General features: G+C 37.6%; 2 protein-coding genes across 2 annotated transcripts in view; both read left to right on the top strand.

The window, feature by feature from the left end:
• spg11 (SPG11 vesicle trafficking associated, spatacsin) overlaps positions 1–22,433 on the top strand; it is a 393,853-nt gene that overhangs the window by 280,393 nt on the left and 91,027 nt on the right. The gene's annotated exons all lie outside the window — the stretch shown is intronic.
• Positions 6,749–22,433, top strand: part of myo9ab (myosin IXAb) — a 58,913-nt gene continuing 43,228 nt past the window's right edge. The window contains exons 1-2 of the mRNA XM_073869039.1: positions 6,749–7,254; positions 13,295–14,207. Coding sequence (XP_073725140.1) covers positions 7,226–7,254; positions 13,295–14,207 — 942 coding nt within the window. The 5' untranslated portion in view covers positions 6,749–7,225. The remainder of the gene's footprint in view (positions 7,255–13,294; positions 14,208–22,433) is intronic.

Genomic DNA, 22,433 nt, shown 5'->3' with positions numbered 1-22,433 from the left:
AGCAGAAGTGAAACCCTTAAAGAGGATGTGAAGGCTATTTTGGTCACGCTCTCTGAAGATGACCAAGCATGATGGATTTCAGAAGGTCAAAGGAAGACGTTTGAATACAGACACAGTATTTAATCATGTTGTCTTCTGGTGGTTCCATCAAGGTCATGGAGAGAAAAAGCATGAATGTTTTTCCTAATGCATCATTTAAGGAGAGAAAACTCCATAGATATATCTCCATGCATCTTTAATGTCTAGTGTTTATTTTACCATAAATGTAGTCGTGGTACTTAAGTAAATGCAGATATTATAGCTGATGAGTTGTTAGATCAGATATAGGTTATGATGTCATTGTAATTTGGTAGGTGCTATCCAGGGCACATATAGGTGATATTAGGTGAAGTTTTTGAATTCAGTTTTGTGTCTTGAGGAAGTGTATGCAGAAGGTCACTGTTGTGAAACCTTGTACTTGTGTGTTTTAGTTGTATATGTATGTGAGTTGTGCTCTTGAGAAGTTGCTGAGTCTCTGCTGAGCGCTGCAGAATCATCCTGACCGGATGAAGACACGTCAGGTCATCATCACATCAACTTAAATGACTCGATGTGCACTGTCACTCACTATCAAAACATGCCAAATATTTCATATCTGCCTTGACGTGATTAGTAAAAAATCTGTCTTCATTATTGTAGTAAGAATTTGATAGAAATAAGTCAGAATACAGAATAATGTGATGACAACACACATAATTTCTCTTTGTATAATTTGGGTTGAACTTTGACCCAGGTGTGTTTCTATCTGAGCTTTTGACTTCTGTGAGTTTCAATTAGGCTTGTGTTGAGCTCTTTATCCTGTTTCTATTCAAACACAAACTGTTGTGTCACTTTACATCTGAGAGAGAGAGAGAGAGAGAGAGAGAGAGAGAGACTGGGTGAGTTAGACATTTGATCTGTTTTTATTTCTCAACAGGATTTTGCAATGTTATAATCCTAACCGTCAGAGATTAAAGACTCTATGTTATGTTTATGCTCTTACATTGATTCTCAGATATGATGAAATGCTTGTTATTGTCTGACGAACATAAATCTTACATAGACTCACAAAACGTTTTAGTTCATATATTACCCCAAAATTAAAAAAGGCCCTGTTTGCACGAGGACGCTCGAGGGTGAAAACGTAAAAATGTTTTATCTGAAGTGCCTTTCGTTTACACATGGCGATGCCGTTTTTTGAGGCTTAAAAATGCAAAAAAGTAAAACCACCCTTCAGAGTGGAAATCTTAAAAACGCTCTACCGTCGCATCCCCGTCTAAAGGGTTAAAACGCAAAAGTCTGCTCACGGTGGCTCTCATCGCGTATGCGTTTACGTCTACGTCACAAGCATGCGCCAGTTCAGCAAAATAACAACAAACATGTCGGATTATTTCCAAACGTCACACCTTCAAGTTGTCATAGCAGCTCTTATAATAATACAAGAGTCTTTCCAGCAGTTTTACTGAGTAGTATTACTGATCAGAGAAGGTGCATTAATTACCTCCATCAAATTGTTGATGCGCCAATCTATCGGAGGCAAACCAGACAGCTTTGGACGAGACCTGGGAGAACAAGGAAGAAGGTTGTATGCAGACACACGGACTTGGTGTTGTTGTGTGTTAGTGTTTCACATTGCCACCTAGCTGCCTGGAGTGCATACTACATCGAATATCACACACTTTTGCGCCACCATATGCACACAAATTTCCACCTCAAAATGCTCGTATAAACACAGAATAAAAAGTGATAACGGCACGCCACTTTTACGTTTTCTCTTCAGATCATTTCTGTGTAAACGTAGCCTAATTAAAAGCAGAAGATTCTTGCATTGTTAAATGTTTTTGAAAGTTTGTTTAAAAGTTTTATGAATTTTTTTTTTTTTTGTTTAATGTAGATGTAAATATGTCACTGTATAACCACAATGTATAAAATTGTTTACAGTGTAAATACTTTTTTTTAAGTATAATAATTTATTTTAGGTCTCAGGTCTATCAGTACGATGTAAGTCCATGAGCTATTGTTTTAATATCAGTGTTAATATTGATAGCCATAGTGAAATGCATGATCAAACATCATCCAGACAAAGAAAAGAGTATCTGAATAATTTAGTGATGATCTCACTGCAGCTCCAAAAATGAATTTAACACCTCACATTAACTTATAATTTATATCTTTCATTATTTCGGCTTCATGGTTCGAGCGTTAATGGAGTCAAGCAGCTCTAATGATGACAAACCTTAATCTATTTTAGTTTCTCTGTAGGACGGATGTTTGACATATTAGAAGTTTATTTTGGTGCCCCTAAAACCATCTTTCCATTTGTATACGACAAATACGGCCAATAAACCGAAAGTCATTTATTCCCTATGGAGAGTCGCAAAAGGGTTGCGTAAGGTGACGACCATCTGCGGATTCGGATTCGTTTTGAGCGTTGGATTCGTAAATAATCGGATATGCCGACCAGAAGTGATGTATTTTTGTGTATTTCAATCAAAAACTGTGTGTGACGTAAAAATGTAAAAAAAAATTACGTTATCAAGAAAATATTAATAAAGAATAATTGATGACGGGCCATTGAATTATTAGAAAATAATGCACACCCAAGGTAGTAATATGGCGTGAAGCGTAGTGCCTTTACACGGCAAGTGTGCATTATTTTCTAATAATTAAATTGCCTGTCGTCAGTTATTCCTCTTATCGGTTACCACAAATTTTGCTCTGGTGCCTATTTTTAAGACATTTAAAAGGTTAAGTGTGCAGTTTACAGAAAAATAAACAACACCCATTGAACATTTCTCAGCCAATCAGGATAAAGCATTCAACAGCCCAGTGGTGTAATGATAAGTAAAACATTATTAATTTAATTTGTTAATGTTATTATTTTAATCTTTTTTTCATATGTTCTCTAAAAAATAGTGTCAGTCTTTGTCATGTATGCTGACAACACTTAAATTACATACAGTTAGAGATTCAGTGTTCACTTGTGTCCGACACGTCTTGACATGTAAGAGGAAATCAGACAGATCCTCACACAATTCATTATCCGACTCAGTCATTGTGTTAGATGCGCTTTGAGCTTCACGTCTAGTCAAGCTCATTGAAATAAAAGCAAAAACATCAATCAGTGAGATTTTCAGCAGGTTAGTTTTCTTATTGTTGTATGAAAATGAATGACTTCCATTCAGAAGAAGCTGTAGTTCTGTATGTGTTTCCATGCATTACTGTGCCTCTCATGACTCTTTCTTGCACAAATCCTGAAGTTATTGATGACACAGAGAGACGTTTAAAGAGATGAAAGCAGAAGTAATCTGGATTTAATGTTAGGCGTAGGCTGGCCCGGATGGGATAGCAACTGACACATCACCACTGGCGCGTAAGACTTGAATTCTAAAGAAACTCAAAAACTAAGTTTGGCATGAATGAGGATCAGCGTTTAATTCTGACAGCCAATCAGGTTTCAAAGATTGATGCCGGAATGCAAAAATAGAAAACAGTGAATAATGTTGTAGTCACTCCTAAAAGTCGCTCATCGTTTGCATAAATTTGGACCGTTTTTAACTTTGAGGCGTGGCTGGACACGCCCACTTCCTGTCGCCAACGATCACTGTCGCTGGTCTCGCCAGAATGAGATCACGCCGCTCTGTCTTTGCTTGTCACTGTCAGTGTTTAAAGCAACTTTACATGAACTATTATAGGCTTGTGCATTACCAAACATGTTTTTCTGAATAATTGTTCAACATTTTTCCCATACGACAATTTTTTTTATTTTCAAATATATATTTATATATATACAAAAAATGGCAAAAAATATATTTATTTATACCACGGGTCTGTTGAATGCTGCATTCTGATTGGCTGAGAAATGTTCTATGGGTGTTGATTATTTTTCTGTAAACCGCACACCTAATTTTTCAAATGTCTTAAAAATAGGCACCAGAGCAATGTTTGTGGTAACCATGGTATAAGCGGAATAATTGACTCCGGTCCTTTGAATTATTTGAAAATGCCGCATTACCACCTTGGTGTGCATTATTTTCTTATAATTCAATGGCCCATCGTCAATTATTCCTTACATAATGTACTAAAATATATTTTAAAATATATTTACCAAAATGTATTTACCAGTATTTTGCCATTTTTTTTGTATATTTTGACATTTATTTTAAAATAAATATTTTTAAAGTATTTATATTCACGTCACATCTGAGGAAAAAAAAAATCATTTTTTTATTTTTTGTCGTATGGGTTGTAAAATTATAAATGTATTTGTATACAGTATGTTAATATATGAAGGTTAAAAGTAAATATATTTTCAAATTAAAAAATATATTTAATTTAGCTTTACTTAATGTATTTTGTATATATTTAAAACATATTTTTGGCAATATTTTTTGCTGTATGGGTTAGTAGTAGGTGTATTGCAGATACTGTATTGTGCTTGGACCCATGTCATCTTCAGCAGCAGGATAAAATCTCCCGCGAGACCTCGGGTATGCGTTTACTGTAAGTGTAGACTAATGGACTGAAATGATTCTGTCATTATTGATCCAGTAATTCCCAGCAGCATGGGTGTGGTGGAGTGGGTTTGTGTTTCAGTGTGATGGGTTTCTAAAGCCACTCGTTTAGGATCTCTGTTTGTTTGTTTAATAAGACACATTTGAAGGAGCTTATTGATATAAGAGATGATACACCTTTACTGTATACATAGGCAAATACCTTCTAATACTGCACCCAACTGAACTTTGGCTGAATGGAGACGTTCAACATACTCCTCATGTGAAGCTCACGAGAAATATCAAATTAATGTTGTCATAATGGAGTTGGATGTTTGCAAATTGCAAAGCTACTGACAAAGCACTCGTTTCACATATTGAATGCAAGTTTTTATATTGACAGTATAGTCTAAGTGCTTTGAATTGAAGGGGGTGGGGTTTAATGCTATTTTATGCTTTCTGATTTATTAACACAGTTAAAGAGTTGTAATCCTCAGGATAAACTAATGCAAAGTGTCAAACAAGCAGTTCAGCGTGTGACCATCTATTTCTGGGCCTCTTTCCTACAAGTTTCAGAAAGTTTTTTTCAAACATGGGTACCTGTTACGTATCAGTGACCCCATATTCCTTTTATGGGCACTTCCCCTGGAAAACCACGCCCACATGTCAATCAGAGTGAGAACGTTGAGGACGCTCATTAGCATCACTGCACGTGACAGCTTTGTTTTATATCAAGACTGGCACAACAATGGCACGAAAGAAGAAGTGTGTTTTTGGATGTAAGGAGAAGAAAGCCTTGTTCAGATTTCCAACTAAGCCAGCCGTATGGAAATAATGGATATAGTTTGTTTGTCCGGGTTAGCAGCAGAGTTTTGCATGTGTGTTTATTTAACGCTGTATTTCATTGAAATGGGGCCTTCGCAACCGGCTCATGAGTCACAGGCGGTAAGTAAAACTGCATCAAATGTCAGTGTTTTGTTGGCAGTCAGGAACGGTGCCGTAAGGGGCGTGCCGTAGGGTGGACACGTGTGTTGACGAAATGACATAATTGTCATGCAACTCTTTAAGGTGGTTTCATGGACAGGGTTTATCATAGTCTCAGACTAAAAATACATGTTTGAGCTGGCTCAGTTTAAAAACATTTTAACATTTATCAGGGTCATTTTTTTGTTTTAAAATGCACATCAGTAAAGTTTTGTTTTGTAAGGTATGTTTGTAAAGACTACTTAAATATCCTAAACTAACTAATGCCAAGTTCAGACTGCATGATTTTCAAACTAGTCGGGTCACCGATGTTTTCACACTGCGTGATTATCTGGGGTAGCGTTCAGTCGCTGCTGTTTCAGACTGCATGATGAATTGGCGACAGGGATTTTCACACTGCATGACTTTACCGTATAGGAAGAATCGGCGACAACTTTGTCCTGGTCCGCAAACTACGTCTCACAACCAAACGTACACCAGAAGTGACGCAAAGGAAACAACGCGAGGTCACCCGTGCAAGACCGGAGTTCTCACGTGAGACTGGGATTATTATTAAAAATGTTAGCCTGCAAGAAGCTTACCATACAAATTGCATGTGCGCTTATTTGCAGCAGAAAGAAATAAAGATTAGGAAGGAGGAAATGTTTGGAGATGTATCACGATAGTTAACTGTATCAATATTTTTGCACAGACCTAATAGAGATAAGTAAATTATGTGAAAAATACCGCGTTTTTTACACGTGAAACATGAACACATGTTATATTGCGCATGGTTAACACAATCAAAGCCTCTGAAACACATGAAATACATGACCCTTTAAATGCAGATCAACATTTAAGACCAAAAATGTCTGCAAGCTGTAATAAATGAGAGATCAGAGAGCTCCTCACTATCAGAGTACCCTGTAATAAATCCCGGTCCGGATACATTATCCATGTATTTTTGGGAATCTCTGTATGAAAGTGCTTCTTTTTTTCTCAAGATTCGTCTGGCATCATGTATCAATTTTCTTACTTTTTTTATTGATCTGTTATTCTCTTTCTTTGTTCCTTTTTGCATCTTCCGTATGACCATATGATGCTCCCTCTCTCTCTCAGATCATATTTCAGGAAATATCGTCCTCTCTCTCTCTCTCTCTCTCTCTCTCTCTCTCTCTCTCTCTCTCTCTCTCTCTCTCCCTCTCCCCTCCCCCTCATTGCATTTCCTCCTCCCCCTCTCAGCTGCAGCTGCCACACACACACATGCGCTTCCACATGCGTCTGGACTCAGTCTGGAACAACAGCAGATGAGCATCCGTCTCTAACACACACACACGCGTGTCTTTCCTTTCCTCGCTCATTTTTCTCACATGGAGCTGTGCGGCGCAGACTTCATTGATATCTGAAAGGGTTCTGATGGACTGTGAGAGTAAGGCGGGTTCTTCAGATTGACCTTCTTCTGATTCTTCACCTTATAAGGATCAAACCGCAGCGAGCGGGGTCTCCTCTGTGGACGCGGGCCGGGTGACGGTCGCTGTGGTATTCGTGTTTGTGTCTTTCCCGTGTTGTGGAATGTCGGTCTGGAAGCTGGAGCAGATTCCCAGATTTGAGTCTGAAGGCTTGATGCATGAGCTCAGCGCAGACGGTCCATCGCAGACGCTGACCCTGAGAGAGATCCCACTTTCAGGAGGTCCGCGAATCGGTGATCTTCCTCGAACCTGATGAGATTCTGAGTTTCTGAAGTCTTGTTCATGCCTGTCATTACTTTGCAGGTCAAAGGGTAAGTGAATGTGTCATGTGACTGATCTGAGGACAGATTAGATAACTTGATCTTGGGAGTTCAGGCTGTTTGGAGGTCAAGGCTTCTGCTTCTTGCATGATATTTCTAAGACCAGATTCGCTTTTGCACGTTGAAGTTTTTACAAACTTCATGCATGATGATGCATGCTGATAAATTCTCTTTTCATGAGGATGTTTTTAATAACGTGACATTTCTGTGGTTGGTGAAAATTGTTTTGGTGTTGAGCTATAGTCTATGTGACCCTAAAGTATTTTCAACGCTCTTAACCTCAGAAAATTCAGATAACATTCAGATTTTGTGTTACACAGATGACAGCGCTCATATTTTTCAGGTCATTGGTGACAGCGTCTCGTCTTTGTGTCCTTCACAAAAGTCTGTTGTTCTTTACGCTCCTGTATTTTCAGAAAGAGTCTCTTGCTATTGTGTCGTCTTGAGAATGACGGCGTCACACCCTTCCTGTACACCTGATGTATGTTTGTGAGGTGTTTTGTAGAGGCATGCGTGATGCATCATGTTGTTAATGTCACATTTTTCAGTTGTTTTATTCCGTTTGGGGTGCTCCTCATTCTGATTGGCTGATTGGAGTGCATGCTGGGATGCTGAAACCTGTCATGGCCTGAGCAAATATGTCCCCACAGCTCCTTAGTTTGACCTCTGACCCTGACACCAATCATTCTCTTCAGCCGCCCGGAGAGCTTATTATGAACAACCAATCGGCTTTGGTCTTTTTCTGGTCTGGTGATGTAGAAAGTGATGGACAGGGTGATTGTGTCATTATGGATTCTTCATGAACCTGAGGTCATGAACCTGATGCAGCGATGACTGACAGCTCATCTGATGTCATCACAGAAAGTCTTTAGTCTTGAGTTTGTTATGGTGTCCCACTATGAGGTATCAGTAATTCAGAAGCAACTCACAAAAAAAAAGGATTTCGGGAGATATTTTTGTATATTTAAACACTTTGCAGTGTGCATGTGGTCTGTGTGTATTTGGGAACTTTTTTCCCAGAATTCCAGGTATGTTGTGGTATTCTCTGTTATCTGTTCAGTAATAGTCATTCATCTGTCTTCATTAAGAAAACACTTTCCCAGTGAGTGAGCTGACAGTCCGGAAAAATCCCTGGAAACCACCAGGAATGTTGAAGCACATGGACACGTCTGTTATCCGCTCCGGTGCTATACTGCAGCTCATTACGTTCTGTCAGTCATCTTTATTGGTTAAGGAGAAATATTACCGCCGACAGACCTGACAGAGTCAAAGCAGAAGTCATGAAGAAACGTGAGGCATCATGGGATAGTGGAGGACTTAAGTTTGTTTGTACTGTCAGAGGTTTTGATTTCATAAAAGGTAGAAAGTGTGTTAAAAGAGAAAATCTCTGTTCAGTGTCAATCAACATGTGCACACACACACACACACACACACACACACACTGGATGAATTTGGCAAAAAATTCTATCGTCAATATACTTCCACATTTCGGCCATTCAATACAGTAAAAATCTGATATGAAGTGGTATGAAGGTAAATAAAGTCTTGGGATAAGCTGTAAAGAATCCCAACAACAAATGTTTGTACAAACTTCTGAACAAATAAATTTGCCAAGTCTATGAAGCCTCCACCTATAAAACTATATAATATAAAAAATTTAAATGCATAAATGTTCGTCTTTAAAGGTGCAGTGTGTAAATTTTGTGGCATCTAGTGGTGAGGTTGTGTCGTCAAATCACCGGAAGAAAAATGCACGATTACCTAATTCTAAACGTTCTAATTGGGGGCGGGTCTTGAGGCGAGATGATTGACAGTAGATGATATTGTTCTTTGATTGACAGCTGCACAGGATGAGCTAACGTTAGTTTGCTTTGCTCGTGTTCACAATAATAACATGATAATAACTTTCTAGGTAGTATGTTTACCGTAGTTACACAAAACAAGCAACAACTAAGCCAAATGATGTTTTAGATATTTTGATCATTTTACGTTACCTGAGTCTGTGGAAAACTGTGCTGAAAACAAATCCTCCTGATGAAGGTGCTGGATGCATATTTACATTTTTGAGTAATCTGTTAGTGATGCGACAACTGAGGGTCGTGTTGATGTAAACAATAAAAACTCCCTGTGGCCTGAATTTGTTGTCCTTACATCCACATACTGCACAGCTTCTAGTCATCTTTTATTGAGGGTTTTGGTGATTTCCCCTTCAAAGAGTTACTCTTTGGTTGGGTTTGTCTGCCGGCTAACTTCAAGTTGACTTGAGTTGATTTGAGAGCAGGTTGAGCGGTAAAAAGTTATTAGGCTTGTTCGACTTCATGCGGCGCTGCAAGAATAGACAGCCGGATGACGTCAAAGTACCGCGAGAGCAATTCGCATGAAGTAGAAAAAGCCTGAAGGCTGCATCGGTCATTGGTTAGTGGGTGGAGCTAATGACTCAGTGCATTCTGGTTAATTGAATCCATTAAAGACCGCCCAAACATTTGCTTCAACGCACTGTCAATCTAATGTATCGAAATCATGCAAATTTCTTTTGTTTTTTTATGTAAAATGCAAAATGGAAATAAATTACCCGTGATAACAGGCTAAAATGTCTACGGTTCAATTCCACTTTAAGGTTCACCTTTAAAGGTGCAGTGTCTAACTTTTAGAAAGATTTCTTGACAGAAATGCAAAATAATAAACAAAACTATATTATCAGGGGTGTATAAAGACCTTTCATAATTAACCGTTATGTGTTTATTGCATGAGACGTTTTTATCTACATACACCGAGGGTCCCCCTACATGGAAGTCGCCATTTTGTGCAGCCATGTTTCTAAAGAAGCCCTTAACGGACAAACTTTTTTACTAAGTTGTCTCCAACAATGACATGTTTGTACAGTGGCGGCTACCGTAGCTTCTCTATGTGTTTCAAAAGCAAGAGGTGAGCAGTGGACTGAGCCGTTGGTTGCAATTCGCAGCCTCACCACTAGATGCCGCTAAAATTTACACACTGTACCTTTAATACTAATAAGATGCACCTGAACATCAGTCTGTAATAAACGCTGTAATGCAGAGCTCTTAAACTAATGGATACGGTATTGACTTTCATAGTTTTGATCAATTTGCAATTTTAGTTATATGTGAAAATATGAATAAATAGCCTAAGTGACGTACAGATGAGTGAATCTAAATCCGATCAGGCATTACGTTTTCCTCACCGTCCCGTAAAACACGGCTCATGGTTGTTTCGCTACGAAAGATGCCACGGGAGCGCTCTTTGGATGGAAAAAGCACATTGACCTGCATTTAACACGCGTTTTTAGACGTGACATGAACGGCCACGGGACACTGTAATGTATATCGAAATATCGGAAATGTGTTGGAAAAACCAGCCATACTTTCTTTAGACACAATGGTGTTTATACTGTACAAACTGTATATTTTTTCCCCTAAACCTAACCAGATTATTTTATTTATTATTCATCCTTTAGTTTGTTTAATAATCAATTTGGCCGGTCAGACTTTTACTATCATTATGTGGACATTTGCACGTTGTTGCGGTTACGCAGTGAACTTCCTGTCTCTATTTATTTATGGGTTTGACTAGTGTCTAAACTAATCTCTGAAACAAATACCGTGTCGAATATAAAATGTTTTAGTTTGCTAAAGACGATAAGCATGGATCCAAGAATTCAAGGACTTGAAGCTCACATTTGTACCACAAGTTGCGTTTGGTCCACAAAAGCCGTTTGTTTATGTTTATACTGCTGAAACTGTCTATGAAAACTCTGATCACCAATGCTTGATAGTTGTGTTTTGTGGATAAGATTCATTTGTAGGTGACTAAAACCTGCAACGTTGAATATGACTCTGCATGAACAGATGTTGTGATGTCTCTTGTACTTACTGAGAGAGCGAGAGAGAGAGAGAGAAAGAGAGAGAGCGGTTTAATTTGAATGGCTGTGTCTGTCTGCACACCTGGAAGTGCTGGACTCACGCCAGCGGACACAACAGGAAGTAAGACCAAAAAAAGAGCGGATGAATTAAGAAGAGCTGAATGACAGATAGAGAGCATTGTGGTGTGTCGCTGAGAGAGAGAGAGAGAGAGAGAGAGCGAGAGAGAGAGAGAGAGAGAGAGAGAGAGAGAGAGAGAGAGTCTTGCTTCATCAGGTGGCAGTAAATGACTGATAGGTCCTTCATGTCTTGTTCTTTTGTAAAGCTGTCATACCTGTGAAATAGCAGAGTTTTGTTAAGTGGAACAGAAGATGTTTGTTATTGGCTTAGATTACGGATTCCAGCTTTACTCGGTTAAGCTTGGTCAGATATCTGATATAGCCGGTTTCATACCAACATGTGATGTAATACAGTTTAAAGACAGCAAGGGAGGCACGAATTGTGTAACTTTAAATGAACCCCAACGCTGTGAAACGTGTGTTTGTTAATTCACTTGCATGAGAAATACACAATGTGTTGTGTGTTTGTGGGACTGTAAGTGTTGTGGACAGTAGAGGAATGTGGACAGTCATGTATGTGTTTGTTAGGCATGTCAAACATCTTCAGCTCGACATTCAGGGTCTCTTGTGTACTGTAACCACCAGATTATCATAAGATAAACACATTTTTGTGCAGCTGTTTCTGTCTGTCAAATCTCCAGTTGTGAGGGATTTTGGTTCTCAGTATTGTAGTTCTGTGCTGGGATGCTTCATTCAAATGTATGTTTCTTTAGTAAGTATTGTTTTATTGTTTATTTATTGATTATATTAGCAAAACTCTGTAATAATGTGTGGCTTTTGCAGTTTTAAAAGTACACTTCTACACGTGAATACCCTCATTGAGTGCCTTATTAAAGTATAATAAGTGAAAAAACTTCTTGAGGAAATATTTATGTTTTTATCCGATCAGTCGATTAAGAATAATAAAAAATCAATTATTTCATAACCGATTAATTGGGCAATTAATTGATTATGAAATTAATCGTTATTTGCAGCCCTACTAAACATTTTCTCGAAATGACCAATTTAGTTGTGAAATTGTGTTTTTTTTAATAATTAGGATAACACAGTAATGTTTTCTTGACTTTGTAATAAGTGAAAAAACTTCTTCAGTAAATATTTTTATTTTTATCCGATCAGTCGATTAATAAAAAAGAAAAAATCTTTTATTTTCATCATCGATTAATCGGGCTATTAATTGATTATGAAATTAATCGTTATTTGCAGCCCTACTAAACATTTTCTCTAAATGACAGATTTAGTTGTGAAATTGTGGTTTTTTATAATTACGATAACGCAGTAATGTTTTCTTGACTTTGTAATAAGTGAAAAAACTTCTTCAGTAAATATTTATATTTTTATCCGATCAGTCGATTAATAAAAAATTAAAAATCTATTATTTTCATCACCGATTAATCGGGCGATTAATCGATTATGAAAATAATCGTTATTTGCAGCCCTACTAAACATGACCCATTTAGTTGTGGAAACAATATAAAACTGTTTTTTTAATAATTAGCTTAACACAGTTATGTTTTCTTGACTTTTTTAAAATACTAACATTATACAAATATTTAAATATGCAATAACATACCAGTGGCTGTGTTGTATGGTGAATAAGTCACGGCTAAAGGGCATTATGTTTCGAAGATCAGTCAATGTAAGTTTAATAGATCTGATTGGCTGTCATTGGTTAATCGTATATCAATTGGGGAAAAAAATCGCTCAGAAAGTAATCCTAACGATATCGTTCATTGTATCTTTATCGTTATAGTTGTGGTGTGAACTCCGCTATTCTCTTTAATATAAAATATTTTTGAAACTATATTTTTATAGTTATCATTATAATGTGAACGACCCTTTATAGACCCTGACCGAGAAACAGAATGTTCCATATGTTAACATGCTGTGATGCACAAAATCATTAAGTAGGCCTACAGCAGTCATTATCATAAATAAACCACAGCTATTGATCAATCAGAATCAAGGACGGGGACTAACTGTTTTAGAATGAACATTATATAATATAATTTCTCTCTCTCTCTTTCTCCCCAGGTGGAATGTCGTAAGTCCAACGTGTGAGTCGTGTGTTGGTGGTGCTAATGGGATCTGGTGCCCCATCATGAGTTGCCATGATGCCGGAGGGCGGCGCCGTTATGAAGACTCAGAGTTTACCCTGCGCATTTACCCCGGAGCACTGTCCGATGGCACCATCTATTGCCCCATCGCCGCTCGAAAAGTCACTTCAGCAGCGGAGGTCATCGAGCAGGTCATCGATCGACTGCAGTTGGACCGCACCCGGCTCTACGTGCTAGCGGAAGTCAAGGAGTTCGGAGGGGAGGAATGGATCTTGAACCCAAACGACTGTCCCGTACAGCGCATGATGCTGTGGCCGCGCATGGCTCTGGAGAACCGTCTGGGTGGGGACGATTACCGCTTCCTCCTGCGGGAGAAGAACGTGGACGGATCGATCCACTACGGAAGCATTCAGATGTGGCTGCGGGTGACGGAGGAGAGGAGGAGGATGATCGAGCGCGGCCTCCTCCCTCAGCCACGCGCCGGGCAGTACGTGGCCGACCTCTGCGCCCTCCCGGACTTAAACGAGCGAACGTTGCTGGAGAACCTCCGCGGACGCTTCAGACAGGAGAAGATCTACACCTATGTGGGGGAAATTCTAATCGTCGTCAATCCTTTCAAATTCCTGCCCATCTACAATCCCAAATACGTCAAAATGTACGATAATCACCAGCTCGGAAAGCTGGAGCCGCACATTTACGCGGTGGCGGACGTGGCCTATCACACCATGCTCCAGAGGAAGAAGAACCAGTGTATCGTCATCTCTGGAGAGAGCGGATCGGGGAAGACCCAGAGCACAAACTTTCTGATTCATCACCTGACGGCGCTCAGTCAGAAGGGTTTCGCTAGTGGTGTCGAGCAGATTATACTTGGAGCTGGACCGGTTCTGGAGGTAAAGCTGGTTTATTTTTATCAAAGTTAAACCTGATGTGTGTATTGGCAAGGGCTTGTGTCATTCAAAGTTTGGAAATGTATTTTTTGGGTTTAAACTAGTGATAAACCCATATACTGCGGTTACCGATATATCGGCTAGAGGTCGACCGATTCATTGGATTTGCAGATTAATCGCCACCGATAACAATAAAAATAACGATTGTTTATGGTCAAAAATTCTGACAGTAGTTTTTTCTGGTTCTTAAGGTATAGCATGCCCGGCCAAAATTAAAAATGCGCTCTGTAAAAAAGTTTAGACCGCTTATTTGCCTACTGACATGGTTGAAACTTTCCTGCATATAGTTATTTGAAATTGTAATAAAGATGCATTATATTACTCATACTCAATAGTTCATACTATTTTCAGCAAATACTGTAAATTTGTACAATATTTCATGCTACACTATACTGTTTATATTTTTATTGTTCTTTGGTGTGTTACTTTGTTTTAGTATTATTTTAACTGGCTTACTTTAAGGTTTGTTGATAGATAATATATATTAATATTTTTTTACTTAAAATTAAAAAAAAATTGTCAAATCGGTATTGTAATGTTGTAGTACACTTTGTTGTGATATGTTTTAGCTCAGTGAATGAGTTATGAGTGTTGTGTTTGAAATCAGTAAATTGTCAAAAACTATCGGTTAATATATCGGTTCTCGGCAGATAGTGACCACCTTATATAATTCAGTCGACCTCCAATATCGGGTGATATGTGGGATTTTTTTTAATCATTAGCCGATAAATCTTTATTTTTCTTAAATTATATGTTCTTGATATAAAGACACTCATGTAAAGCAATGTGTGAAATGACTGATCATAATTCACTTTTCACGTAACACATTTGTGTTATATCTAGGGCTGCAACAACTAATCGATAAAATTCGATAATGAAATTTGTTGTAAACTTGAAAATTTTGAAGTATGTTAATTTTTCTAAAGCTGAAGATTAAAATGAGTTTCTTAATCCATGGCAAAATTTCCTCAGCACATCCCTGAAGAGTCGATTCATTTTTTTGACATTTAAAGATCTTTTACTATTTAAAAGCTGCAAACACTTTTTTTATTTAAGGCTTAAAATATCATAAAGATTATATTAGTTAATCTCTATAGTAGTGTGTGGCATTTGCAGTTTTAAAAGTATCTAAAAGTGCCTTATTTAGCTATAATAGGTGAAAAGTTAATATTTATGTTTTTATTCGATTAATCGGAAAATAATCTGGCGATTAATCGATTACGAAAATAACTGTTAGTTGCAACCCTAGTTATATCGCTTGTTCAATATCAGCATCGGCCATTATAAAACCTATATCGGCCGACCACTATTTGAAATGACATGAGGTTGAACAAATAATGACAGATTTTCATTTAGTTAGTAGTTGAACTGGTTATATACCAAAGAGCTGTAAAGAAGCTGCGCATCTATCTGTCTGAATAAATCACCTGCAGTGTCCCGGACAGAGACTGTATGTGCTCGTCTTACTATGAAATTCAAAACTGATTTTTTGGTTTTCTTGGCTTGAGTCTCTTTAGCCCTGAGGATGATAATGATACTGTATTATCTGTCACTCAATGATTATGAAAACTGACACTAACACAACCTTGGCTCATGTATGTGTGCAGACCTCAGGTTAGTGAATGAAGGGTCACCGTTAGCTCCAGGTGTTGCCATCTAAAACTGCTGTTTAATTCTAAAGTGTTGAGTGGAAAAAAAGATTTTTAGTTTTTCAACGAGCAGAATTCTCCACACACTCATGTAAGGGTTTGTTATGGTTCATGGCTGTTTATTTCAGTGATGTGATTGGTTGTTCAGATCAGGCTTTTCTGGCTTCATTCGATGGGAATTTCTCAGTTTCAGCTGGAGTGTATTTTCTGGCTGAAGTTCTGTTCCTACTGTGGACATATTTGGGCCGTTTCTGTGTTTGAATGCGTTTAATCAAATCTGGATACTTTAACCAATGACGTCATTCTTGCTTGGAAAGACATAAACTTGAGGAAATGCTGTTGTGTGGTAAATAAGTTGTTATTTCAGATCTCAGATGGGCAGCGTGTTGATATGAACGTGGAAAACGAAACATTTGTTCTTTGTAAAGCTATGACAACTATGTCTTCACACAGATGGGAAGCCTTTTGTTTGTGTTTATGATCTCACACTGTATAATCTTTTCGTCTTTGTAATGTCTTTCAGATCCAAATAAAAGCAATCATGTGTGTGTTTGTTTTACACATACCAGCAAGACTAAGTATCTCTGAATCTTCTTGTAGTGGATGATATCTGTCAGACATGCATGCCGACTGTGACAGTTTCAGATTTAACACAGATACAAATTTACCTTAACCTTTAACTTTATTTATTAAAGGTGCCAAAGAATGCATGTAAATAATCTCTTAAATAGTTCTGTGATATCTACACAGAAGGTTTGTGGCTTTATTAAGTCCAAAAATAATCCAGAGATGGCTTTACATATCCATTCATAACCCTTTAGAAAGAAATGGTCTATTATTACCTTATTTGATAGGGTCATGAATAATAATGTTGAGCTCTGCTCTGATTGGCTGTTTCTCCTTCAGTAGCTCTGTGTGTGTGTAAACAGATCTTATGTTTGAGTCTGTAATCAGATTTTGAGGAATAATCAATTGTTTGGAGATTGTTAATGGACGTTTCTGAGTGCTAAGTTTGTGTTTTTTTCAGTATGGACCTGCAAAACGTAACTTTAACGTCAATAGTAGAACTTCAGCCTAGACGCTAGCATATAACATTAACTAGCATATAGCATAACTAGCATATAGCAGTAACTCAGCAGTCACAACTTTGTTTTTAGCATAGTAACAACAATGTAATTAATGTGTAATTTAATGTTGGGGCAGACATCTGGACTGTAACGTTTATGATATGTCACTCTCATGTACACAACTCTTATTATTATTACTTATACAACGTGTCTGTTGAATGCTGCATTCTGATTGGCTGAGAAATGTTTTATGGGTGTTGATTATTTTTCTGTAAACCGCACACCTAACTTGTCAAATGTCTTAAAAATAGGCACCAGAGCAATATTTGTGGTAACCGTGGTATAAGCGGAATAATTGACTCCGGTCCTTTGAATTATTTGAAAATAATGCACACCTGCGGTGTAACGGCACTCTGCTTCGCGTCGTGCCGCATTACCACCTCGGTGTGCATTATTTTCTTATAATTCAATGGCCTGTCGTCAATTATTCCTTACATAAATACAGTTTTAGATTCTATGACACCTTTAAAGGTGCAGTGTGTAATTTTTAGAAGGATCTCTTGAAAGAAATGCAAAATAATATACAAAACTAAATTATCAGTGGGTGTATAAAGACCTTTCATAATGAACCGTTATGTGTTTATTGCCTTAGAATAAGACCTTTTATCTACATACACCGAGGGTCCCCTTACATGGATGTCGTCATTTTTAGCAGCCATGTTTCTACAGAAGCCCTTAATGGACAAACTTTTTTACTAAGTTGTCTCCAACAATGACATGTTTTTCCAGTGGCGCCTACCGTAGCTTCTATGTGTGTTTCAAAAGCGAGGGGTGAGCAGTGAACTGAGCCGTTGGTTGCAATTCGCAACCTCACCACTAGATGCTGCTAAAATTTACACACTGCACCTTTAAAGCGACATGGGTCAAAAACAATAAAGACAATAGAAAAAATCCTCAGTGTTGAGTTGTGCGTTGCTGTAGTTTATATTAAACGACTGTTAGTATTGTTTATTTATCATACCAGATGAATTATCATTAGCAGCACTTAACTAACTTATTAACTAGTACTCTGAAGATGTTTAATGTTGTGTTGTCCTGCAGATTCAGCAGTGAATATTAATCATCATTCAGTGTCGACTCTGAGCTCTGATGTGAGGAACATCACAGATGCTCAGATGTAAACTGATAGAGGATCAGAGAGTCACGTACTTTAGCAGCAAATCTTCCCATCACTGTTTATTTAAATGGGAGGAAAATGGATAAAAGACTGACCAGTTATCAGTATATATGTCTTATTTTTACATGGCTATAGAAAGCTATATTTGCAGAGAATATTGTTGTACTTTCATGTGTTTAATAACTTATCTAAAGCAAATATAATCTAAGTTGTTTTTCCTTGCGTATATTTTCTTAACTTCTAGAATGCAAATATGTAAGATAAGATCTGAATAAAATATTTTAAAGTTGTTTTCTTATGCCATCACAGCTCTTACGTCTGACCCTGTTGAGTCTGGAGGTCTCTTGAAATGAGACAAATGAGGGTCTGCAGCAGTCGTTCTCTTTGTGTCTCTTCTTTGTGTTTGTTAGGGGCCGTGTGTTCCCTCGGGGACCCGACAGATGGTTTAAATCCAGATGTCATTCTATTATCTGAGCCCTAAGGGACGATTCTGGATCTTCAGATAATGCTTTCCTTCAGGTAGTGTTTTAAAGGCCTGTGGAAATGGAAAACGAGAAAACTAGTTAGTAGTTGTGACCTGCACTAAAATGATATTAATCATCTTAAAAAAATAAAAGTGCCTTAAAAGTCTTGGACAGCGATGAAATAGAAGAATAATTTTTGGTTCCTCAAGAGTCATTTGGTTAAAGGTACCTTTATATAATCTTTACTACAAAATATAAAACACTTAAGTCACAAATGTTTTTCTGTGGCACCTTTATGTAGGAAACATCATAAATGAGATCTCTTCGTAGTCTTTGAAGTTCTCAGTGAATGTTGTCATCTCCGGTCATCTCAAGTCACGCTGTGTTAAGCTCAAAGCAATGACAGTGTTGATGTGTTTGGAGGCTCATCCTGACAGCTGATAGACTGAAATGTGCTGTAAGACATTTAAAAGATTGTGAAAGCCTTGAGCGTACCAAACACAGTGTCATGTGTCACGTTTAATAAAACATTCATTCATCCCTCGCACTTTATTACACAGCTGTGTTTGCATTGAAGTTTTCAACTTGATATTTCTGTCCATCGTGATGGGTACGTACGCATATGATGCCAAGCTTGTTTTTCAGACAGAGCTCATATTAAACATTTAAAATAGCTTTCATTTCATTCCTGGAGAGATTTTCTTTCTTTCCTTTACTCATCAAATGTTTAGATGGAGGTGAGAATAGTAAAAGTGTGAAGATGATGTTGTGTTGTATGATACGTTGCTGTTATTCAGAGTAACATCTGTAAAGTGAATCACACCCACCCGTCTCTCTCTGTACACTGTGTACTGAATGAATGTTTGGCGGGAGTGAAGGGATAAAGCTCCTCTTCCTTATAGTTCAGCTGGAGTTTGTCTGGACCGACAGGAAACTCAAATCTGCTGGACTTCCTGTCTGTATTCAACCTGCTGTTAGAAAAATCTGAATGACAAAGAGCAAATAATTAAAGTTAAGAGATGAGATAGATGCTCACAACATATTAAGTATTTGGGTTTTTTTTTAAGTTTAAGAGAAAATTGATTAGGAAATAATGTTGGACTGGAATTATTGGATTGGATCGGTTGGGTAAAACTGTGATGTGATATTATTGGATGATATTATTTAATTGCATTGCAACACAAGATTATTTATCTTGATAATAATGAGCACTGATAAATTGTAAAGACAAGCAACCTTTTTAAAGTAAAATCATTTTAATTTATGTTTATTTTTGGAGAATCATTTATTGGATTACAGATTAAATTTATAACAGACAATGTTTTGTTTTTTCCTCCTTTAAAATCCAGCTCCGGGTGTCAACATACAGTGAGGATGATTTTGTCCTTCATTGTCATTTCGTATTTTTGTCTGTGCTCGCTATGTCGTAATCACGTCACTACTCCTGATTCACGCGAAACGCTCCACAGGTTGTCTGTCGTGTCTTAACATGTAAATCACTTGCACTTAATGCTTAATTCGCATTTGATGTGAAAGCACCATTTTAAGATAAAAAAATGTATTAGTCTCGCCGTGTGAAACGCTTCCGCGTTATTCTCTGAGATGCACTTGACAGCCTTTTGTGCAGTGAATTTTATTTTTTTGAATGACCTAGTTTAGGCGGTAGCGTTTCCCAGCTTAGGCGGGTCGCCCGAACTGCAAAGTGCTGCGGGAAACCCTGAGTATGTATGCTCCCTGTGTTTGAACCCATGACCTTTAGCTTTGTTAACGTAATGCTCTACTACTGTACTTTACAGGAGCATTTTAAGACTCGGTTTCCTAAAGAGCAGTTCACCCAAAAATGACATTTTGAGTGATTTTCCCACATGCAGGAGATGGTGGTTATGCTCGACAAACGTGACCGTTGGTGGTTTCATGTTGCGTTTACCTTTTCCATCAGGTCACGCTGGGTCTGTTTGTTTGCGTCAGGGTAATTTCTACCTGTTGAAATGTGTCATACACTTTGCGCAACATACACCTACATACAGACACAAACCTGCATGCACATGTGGTGAAGTTATGGCTCTCCTCACTTCATACCGCTGGATCTGTCGAGACCTTTAGGGTCGTATTAGAGTCACGCTGTATTTTGTTTCATGCTCAACCTAACAACATCTTCCTCAGATGCTTGTTAAACCTGCATGATCAGAGATGAACCTTCAGTTTGATGTTTTGTATAGACGTGTATCAGCTGGCTGGTGTTTTGTATTCTGTCTGTATTTTGTCACTATTGACTGTTACACTGAAGAGATGTTTGGTGCATGCAGAAGTTAAACATTTAACAAAAGCACTTCCTAGATGTCTAAATGCTATTAAAAACAATCTTATCTCCTCTTCCCTTATTTTCACCACTTCACTGCTTTTACTTTATCATCTCTTCTGCTTTTAAATCTCACATTGTGGCCCTATAATGCTGTTGACTCTTGTTGTTCCTTATTTGGGAATTGTTTTGGATTCAAAAGTGCTAAATAATTAAATATACTGTAGGGCTGCATAACAACTAATCATTTACAGAATAAAAGTTTTTGTTTACATCATATATGTGTGTGTATAATAATTTTGCATATAACACACACATATGCATGTATAATTGTACGAAAAAAGTATTTATACATCAAATAAATTATATATAAATATAAAAATGTATATATACATGTAAATATTTCTTAAATATGCACGTTTGTGTGTGCTTTTATTATACACATATACATCATTATAATACACACATACATATATGATGTAAACAAAAACTTTTATTCTGCAAATGATTAGTTATTTAGTTTTTTAGTCCTAACTTAAGTATACACCAAAGCTCCAAAAATATATTAGAAATTGTCTGATGAATAGCATTTGGGCTTAATGGCGCACGCTAATTTTTTTTCCCCTAATAAATCTTTGATATATTTGGAGCTTTGCTGTGCCTACTTTACAGTACTTTTCTATGATTTTATGAGGTTGATGCGCACGCTCTTATTTTTTTTTGTAAATGATAAAATGTAAAATACTGCATGATGGGATGGAGGGCTGAATAGAAACTGATGAGATTTGTGTGGTGTGGACAGATGAAGGTGTTGAGACTTCTGGATAGGTTTTCAATAAATCTGAAAAGGCAAACATTCAGTCTTTCTCTTCTCTTTTGTCTTTCTTTACTTTGTCTTAAGCGTGTGTGATTGAGTTTCATCCGCAGAGCTGCGCAAATGACATCAGAATTTATGATGATTGTACAAATTGCTGCAATTGAGTATCAGTGACCACATCTGCAGTCTTCACATCATCAGAGACGTGTGTGTGTGCGGGCGTTTTTGTGTGTGTCTGTGTTATATACGCTTGCCTAAATACAGTATGACAGAACCTTTTGACATTTAAAACTCATTTGTCACAAAAGCATAACTCTTGAATTGGACAGTAATTAAGATTAAAGGTCATTTATTGTGTTTATGTTCACACATTTGTTCAGACGCCTCTATCTTCTAGCACTTCGCGCCAAACTTTTAATCAGTTTATTTGTTCCCTGGGATCAAACCCATGACCTTTGAGTTGCTAACACAGAGACACTGTAACATACACTCACCTAAAGGATTATTAGGAACACCATACTAATACTGTGTTTGTGACATGGTGCATTATCCTGCTGGAAGTAGCCATCAGAGGATGGATACATGGTGGTCATAAAGAGATGGACATGGTCAGAAACAATGCTCAGGTAGGCCGTGGCATTTAAACGATGCCCAATTGGCACTAAGGGGCCTAAAGTGTGCCAAGAAAACATCCCC

Source organism: Misgurnus anguillicaudatus, chromosome 6 (genome assembly GCF_027580225.2).
Source record: "Misgurnus anguillicaudatus chromosome 6, ASM2758022v2, whole genome shotgun sequence".
NCBI lineage: Eukaryota > Metazoa > Chordata > Actinopteri > Cypriniformes > Cobitidae > Misgurnus > Misgurnus anguillicaudatus.
Note: the sequence above shows the minus strand (reverse complement) of the source record. Positions and strands in the feature narration are given on the sequence as shown.